The sequence below is a fragment of the Apium graveolens genome, chromosome 4, assembly GCF_009905375.1.
Source record: "Apium graveolens cultivar Ventura chromosome 4, ASM990537v1, whole genome shotgun sequence".
Lineage (NCBI taxonomy): Eukaryota > Viridiplantae > Streptophyta > Magnoliopsida > Apiales > Apiaceae > Apium > Apium graveolens.
This window is the reverse complement of record NC_133650.1, coordinates 83,944,788-83,952,774: the sequence shown is the minus strand read 5'-3', so window position 1 is coordinate 83,952,774 and position 7,987 is coordinate 83,944,788. Positions and strand designations below refer to the sequence as shown.

The 7,987-nt window shown below is 37.4% G+C and overlaps 1 protein-coding gene across 1 annotated transcript; it reads left to right on the top strand.

The window, feature by feature from the left end:
* The first annotated feature begins 6,213 nt into the window (after positions 1–6,213).
* Positions 6,214–6,663, top strand: LOC141718691 (putative mitochondrial protein AtMg00860). Its single transcript, XM_074521072.1, has one exon. The coding sequence runs from the start codon at positions 6,214–6,216 to the stop codon at positions 6,661–6,663; it is 450 nt and encodes a 149-aa protein (XP_074377173.1).
* Positions 6,664–7,987: the final 1,324 nt, after the last annotated feature.

The window sequence follows — 7,987 nt, the reverse complement described above, 5'->3', positions numbered from 1 at the left end:
GAGCACAAATTTATAAAACCATTGTGAATATCATTATTAAGTTGGAGCTTGGCGTACACACTCTTCAAGATAAATATAGCAGCGAATTGTGAAATAGTATTGTTGAGGTGAACTGCTGGTATTATCTGAATGTAACAAGTTCAACAAACATGCCTTCAGCATAAGATGAGGTGGAATTCCCGACCTTCAATCTCTTTCGGTACTTGAGATAAGGTGAAACTATCGACCTTCAACCTCTTTCCATACTTGAGGTAAGGTGAGCTCGCACCTTCAATATTTCCATTTGTAATATTTCTGCCTCTAGGCGTAAGGTGTCAATAATAAACAAGTTCACAATCCATAGTGTATATCTTTGCAAGTGGTTGTCTCAGCTACCCAACTTAGCAATTCCAATTCACAATTCTCTCAAATATTTTATATTTCAGAAAGATGCAGCTCGTACGATCTTCTAAAAATCAACAATTCTCTCAAATAAATATCTCGTACAATATTTTCAAATATATATGCGTCGTCTAAAATTAGAATGACGCAATAATTTTACAATCATAAAAAATATGACTCGCAGGAATTTTATCACTAAATATTTTTCTTATAAAAAATTAAAAGAAAAACATAATATCTATGCATATATCACGTAATAATTAATATGCAGAAATAAATCAGCAAAAAAATATCTTATCTTTATTTTTCTTCCCCGGCCGATTGTGAATTCTAATAATCTTTTCCGTTGCTGGTTGTCGTCATGATCGTGCGGTGCTTTTTTTTCTTTTTTTGTTACCATGCTTCTCCTGCCCTGTGTTCCTCCGGTTGAACTGATTTTTTTTACTTTTTTTGTGTTACTTCTGGTCCCACAAAGAAGATGTTCACCTCCCATCACCATCACCATCACCTAGTCCATTTTCCGTTCTTTTTGCTCACGTGCTGCTCCCATCTTTGTTTGTCTTTTTTTATTTATTGGTGCTTGATCTCCTTTCCGGTGCATCGTCGTGATGCCGTCGAGAATTATGTTTCGCCGTGCTGCCATGTAGAATAGATATTTCTAATAAGATATTTCTAATAACTTTTTTTTTGTTCGCACGCATCACCTGGGTGCCTCTTGTCTTTAAAAATTTTCATTAGCTCCTCTCAAATGTCATGATTTTTCAAAAGCTTCCATTTGCTTATTCTTTCGATGCTACCAGTGACTCATCGAGTTTCTTCACCGTAGCCGACATCGACCCCCAGTCATTAATCCAGAAGCTCTATGCCTAAATTTTCGAATATTATTATGGAATATTATTCATCCTCCTCGAATAATAAATTCCTTAGAAAATTTCTCAAACAACAGTTACAAATTTATTTATTTAAAATTTTAAATATATATGATTTAACAATAATAATAAATATACACATTTGTATTTAAGTTAGTGATATTTTTGAAATAAGTAACATTCAAAAAAAATATACCTATTGAAATATATAGTTTTATTAATTTTATAGGGGTGATTATAAATATAATTATATTTTAGTTAAAAAGGTAAATTTTAACTCAAATCAATAATATACGATCAGTTGTATACAAATTATTTTAGTTTAATTATAGTGTTGTTTTAGTACGGATCCATTATGTACATTATTTTTTATTAGCCCGGTCCAATATACCGATCAAATTTAACTAATTATATTCAAATTTATTTTAGTTTAATTTGTTTAAACCTCGAATAATGGTAATTTTTTTATGTTATCCCGGATAAAAGTATATTTATTAAGTTTTAACTGGTCTAATTATTTTCTGATTTTAATTTTTATTTATCCCGGATCACTTGTATAAATTCGATTAGTTGAAATGAATATAATATATTGATTTGTTTTAGTCTGACGCTATAATCCTAACTAAAAATTATCTCTAGTTTGTTTTTAAGTAATAATGACTAACTAATTATCTCTAGTTTAGTTGTAATAAGGTAGTATGAATACTATAGGAATTCAAAAAAACCCTAATTATATAAACTCAAACATTATACAGGCATGCATGTTTATTATTAAACTTTTAATATTTCGGATATTTGGGTCGGATGCCGTCATTCCACTTATTTTAAAGCCTACAATATATCTACCAACCAATTAGGTAATTTTTAATTTTATTTTAACCCATATTCATAGTATAAAAATTATCTTTAGTTTGATTTAGCGTCGATCACTATCATGTATTATTTGGCATTATCCTCATGTCCGTTATATTAACTTCATCCAACTAATTACAGTTAAATCTCTATAAAGTAATATGGTTGGGACCAAGAAAAAATATTACTTTAACGAGTTTATTACTTTATCTGTAGTAAATATACATTGTGTTCATTATGTTGGGACCGGAGAAAAATATTATTTTAGCAAGGTTATTACTATATTGATTATTATTTCATCGAGGTTCAACTATATATTTAGTTTTTTTTTTTCAAATTTAATTTTACTAATTTTAACAATATTTTATAATCGTCATATATATTATTTATACTTTTTATAAATGTAATAAAATATTAAAATTAATTAATCTAAAATTAATACTTTGTTATGAAATTTTTTGATAGGGGATAAAATAAACCCTGATTGCGTAACTAATATCGCATTAATTATATCCGGTTTGGTCTGCAAATAAAGCCAATTTAAAGAGACCTAAATCCCTGAATATTAATTATTTTCGTAATTTATAAATATGGATAAAATCAGCTAACAAATAAACTTCAACTAAGGATATAATTTCTTGGAGATTGACATCCAAGGAAACTCATGGGATAAGAAATCAATTTCCTGCATTCTAGGACTCCAAAGTCCATTCTAAATATGAGACTTGTCAAGTCTCCTAATCCTAATCTAATTCAAGGCATCACACGCCTATATAAGGGGTTTCACCCCCACCAATCAGAACTACGTTATTTGACTTGATCATTGGCATATAGCAAGATACGTAGGCATCTTGTGAATGCAGATTAAGTCACGAAACATGAGAGCAATCAAATAGGGCCTTGAGCTCACGAACCTCATATTAAATATATCTTAGTTTTTACCCATAACATTTGGCGCCGTCCGTGGGACAATAACCACCATGATACTCACACGATGCAGAAACAACATTTCTGAAGAAATACCGGCTGGGACTACCCATATAATTTTGTCCGCCATTGAGATTCCCCCTCACTCAACTTACTCCCAAGGATCACAGCCACCCCCAGCTTTATGCGCGAATCCTCAAAATTCGAATCTGAATGCTCCTTTGGGGACTCAATCTGCGGGCTTTGAGATGTCAACCATAGTGTATCACATGCCCATAAACCCCACTTATGGGATTCCAATATACTTAGAGGCTGGAGGGAGTAGGCCACCTCTACCACCTCGACCACAGCCTTGGGACGATCCTAATTATCTTAGAGATCTGCAATCAACCAACAATGAAATAGATGTATCCGGACCCTATACAACTGAGGAGAGTGGAGAGCCAACTGATGAAGATGCCTATCACAAGAGGAGATGAAGGGATAAAGAGCCCGTTGGAGGTAGACGTCTTGAGCCAGTTGGAGGTAGGAAACCCGAATTTTAAGAAGTTCGAGGAGTGGCATCCCAGACTTTCGAAGAAATAATCCGTGCTCATGAGGCAGAAATCCTAAGGCTAAAGAGGATTATGGAGAAAAGTCAGGCTAGAAAGCCAACAAGGATTGACCGAGCTAGAGGAACTAGGGGAACTGCCCAAGTTATCGATTTGGAGAAAACTTCTAGAGAAAAATCGATGGATGTCCCTCGGGGAAACCCGTTTGAGTTTCTCCCCCTCGGAGACCCATACGATCCAACCCCGCCTTTCACAACAGAAATCATGAACACCCATATTGCAAGGAAGTTCAAGATGCCGATTATAAAGGCCTATAATGAAACGAGGGATCCGGCTAATCATGTCAGGACCTTCTCTAATGCGCTCTTACTGCATCCCCCGAATGATGCAATTAAATGTCGAGCTTTCCCTCAAATCTTGTCAGGCATGGACCAAAGGTGGTTTAGCCACTTTCTACCAAACTTAATTGGATCCTTTAGAGTTTTAAGTCAAGCTTACATCAAGCAGTTCATCAGCGGAAAGGTGCATGAAAAAAGCTCTGCCTCTCTCATGAGTATTGTGCAAGGAGTAAAGGAGTCTGTTATGGACTATCTGAATCATTTTACAAAGGAATCCCTAAAATTTCCATAATCTTGATGATAAAATAGCTATGATAGCATTACAACAAGGAAGCAATAATGAGTTCTACAAGATGTCTTTCGTCAAGTGGCCACCAGAAAAAATGCTACAACTCCAAAGTAGAGCGGGAAAGTACTTCCAAGTTGAAGTAAGCATGAGGAAAACAATGGTGAACAATGAGCCCACTAGTGGCAAGAAGCGGAAGACAGACCAAGAACACAGTACAAAGGACAAGTATCCTAGGGTTGACAAAGAAGCTGATTCCCACCAAAGAAGGGGGGACCTGGATAAAATTTTACTAAGTATGCTAGGCTGAATGCTCCTAGGAACCAAATCTTGATGGAAATTGAGAGAGATAGAGATATCCGCTGGTTAAAGCCCCTGAAGGTTGATCTTTCCAAGCTATATAAAAGCAAATATTGTCGATTTCACAAGGATGTTGGTCATGACACCGATGAGTGTCGGCAATTGAAAGATGAAATTGAATTCCTTATTCATAAAGGAAGATTGAGTAAGTATACTAGGGAAGGGGAGAGGGGAGAAATGAGCAATAATGGGACAATGAACTTTGATGACCGTATGAGGGATCAAGATGATTAGGGGTGAAATCCCTAACCCCGAGGACCAGTGATAAATACAATCTTCAGAGGACCAACTATAGTTGGCTCGTCTAAAAACTCAAGGAAAGCTTATGCTAAAGAAGTCACGCACATAGTTGGAGAAGTCCCGAAAAGGGCCAAGACAGGAGTAACAATGACATTCGAAGACTTTGACTTGGAAGGAGTCAAGTTTCCCCATGACGATCCCCTAGTCATAACACCTATCATAGGAAACATCCCAGTAAAGAGAGTCCTTGTAGACAATGGAGCATCGACAAACATCTTACTCTATGATAACTTCATAAGGATGGGATACAATGATTCTTAATTAACCCCGACTGATATGCCGATATACGGGTTCATTGGAGTTGAATGTACCGTTGAAAGGATAATTAAGCTACCTTTAATTATGGGCCAGGAGCCAAGACAAGCTACGCCGATGTTGAACTTTGTAGTGGTTAAGGATGGATCAACATATAATAGGACCATGGGAATGACATGTATACATGCCTTCAAGTCAGTCCCTTCCTCCTACCATTCAGTGATCAAGTTTCCAACCATAGGTGGGATAGGAGAAGAAAGAAGAGACCAGAAGATGGCTAGAAGCTATTATATAGCCTCACTGAGGGCAGATGGAGATGGGGGCAGGTCTTGCCATTGAAGATATGGATGTTCATGAATATGACGAGAAATGAGGAAAATAGGCGGAGGATTTGATCCCGATTCCTTGGTTCCCGCGGATCCTAAGAAAGTAACTTTTGTTGGAGCATCATTGGAAGAGCCCCTTAGAGGGAAGTTAATAAGTTTTTTGCAAGAGAATAATGATGTATTCGCATGGTCGGCAGCAGATATGCCCGATATAGATCCTAAATTAATCACCCATAAATTGAATGTGAATCATAATCGAAAGACCGTAAAGTGAAAGAAAAGGAGTTTTGCCCCTAAAAGGTAGGAAGCCATCAAACAAGAGGTTGAGAAGCTCTTAGAGGTTGGTTTCATTGAGAAGATATAATTTCCGGAATGGCTGGCTAATCCTGTGATGGTGAAAAAGGCTAATGAAAAGTGGAGAATGTGTGTTAATTTCATCAATCTGAATGATGCATATCTGAAGGATTGTTTTCCTCTTCCAAGGATAGACACTCTGATAGACGCTACCGCGGGGCACGAGATGCTGAGTTTCATGGATGGATTTAACAGATACAATTAGATAAAGATGTATAAGGATGACATCCCCAAGGTATCATTTATCACTGAATTTGGTGTTTTTTGCTATCTTGTTATGACATTTGGTCTCAAGAATGCATATACCAAAGATTGGTAAATAATATCCATAAGAAGTTTATTGGGAAAACCATGGAGGTTTACGTAGTTGACATGTTAGTCAAGAGCTTCGTATAGGCAGACCATATAACCCACATGAGGGAAGTTTTTCAGGTCTTAAGCTATCACAAAATGATGTTAAATCCTGCCAAGTGCGCTTTTGGAGTTGGGTCTGGAAATTTTTTAGGATTAATGGTCTCCAAGAGGGGAATTGAGGCCAATCCAGACAAGATAAAGGCCATCTTAGACATGGAACCTCCACATTCCGTAAAGGATGTTCAGAAGCTTACTGGAAGAGTGGCAGCTTTGGCACGTTTCATCTCTAAGTCCGGGGATAAGTGCTTACCATTCTTCAAAGCTTTGAAGAAAGTAAAAGACTTTACATGGACTGATGAAAGTCAAATGGCATTTGAGGAGTTAAAGAAATACATGGTTCAAGCCCCTTTATTGGTAAAGCCAGTCTTGGATGAAACCTTATACTTATATTTGGCCGTTTTTGAAAATGCCCTGAGCGCCGTGTTCGTAAAGGATGAGCTTAAAGTCTAGAAACCCATATATTATGTTAGCAAAATTCTACATGGGGCTGAGTTGAACTATTCAACTATAGAAAAGTTCGCTTTAGCGTTGGTTATGGCCTTAAGGAAGTTGCGTCCCTACTTCTAAGCTCATAATATTGAGTTATTAACAAACCAACCTTTGAGAAACATCATTCATAGTCCTAAAGCCAGTGGAAGGCTTATCAAATAGGCCATAGAGCTGGGGGAATTTGATATTAAGTATAAACCTCGAACGATAATCAAAGCCCAGGCCTTGGCTGACTTCGTGGTTGAATGTACCATCGTCAACCAAGATGTCGGGGGGCAGAAAGATATACCTCAAGGCATGGAAGGAAAAGAGGGGAATGAAGGAGAGCATATCAATGATAAGGAATTCTGGGTACTCTATTTTGATGGGGCATCAAAAACAAATTCAAGTGGAGCAGGGCTAGTGTTATAAAGCTCAATGGGTTTCTAATTGAATACGCCATAAAGTTAGATTTTCCTATCACGAATAATGAGGCTGAGTACGAAGCTCTAATCGTTGGACTAGGCCTTGCAGGGACATTGAAGGTTAAAAACTTGAAAGTTTGTGGGGATTCGAAACTTGTAGTATCCCAGGTCAAGAGAGAGTTTTAAGCAAGGGATGAAACCATGGCAAAGTATGTGCACCTAGTGGGAGTTATGATGACTCAATTCAACAAATTCCATGTCGAGCATATTCTGAGGGAAGAAAATGCTAAGGCCGATGTGTTGTCCAAATTTGTCTCCTCGGAGGTGGAAGAAAGTTCTGGGAGCGTATACTTTCATGTTTTGAAGACACAGAGCATTGATGTTAAGCTTGTTGCCCCCATGGGGCTTGGGGGAATATTGATAGATCCCATTAAGGCCCATATCCAAACTGGATGGCTCCCAAATGATATGACGGAAGCGCCAAAATTGGCTGTGCAAGCACTGAGATACTCTTTGATCGACGGAATCCTATACAAAAGATCTTATGTAGTTCTTTACCTTAGGTGCCTTAGGTCCTATGAGGCGTGATTGGCCCTTAAAGAAGTGCATGAAGGTATTTGTGGACAATACTTGGGGGGAAGGGCCCTTGCATACAAGATAACTCATTTAAGCTTCTATTGGCCAGGCCAGAAATGATGGCTAATGCCAAAGACTATGTGAAGAAGTATGATCATTGTTAGAAGCATGTACCAGTTTTCCGACAGCCTCCCGAGATGCTAACTTCCATAAATTCTCTCATTCCCTTCTCCGTATGGGGAACAGATATTCTCGGACCTTTCCCTATGGCCACAACACAAATGAAGTTCTTGAATATGGCTATT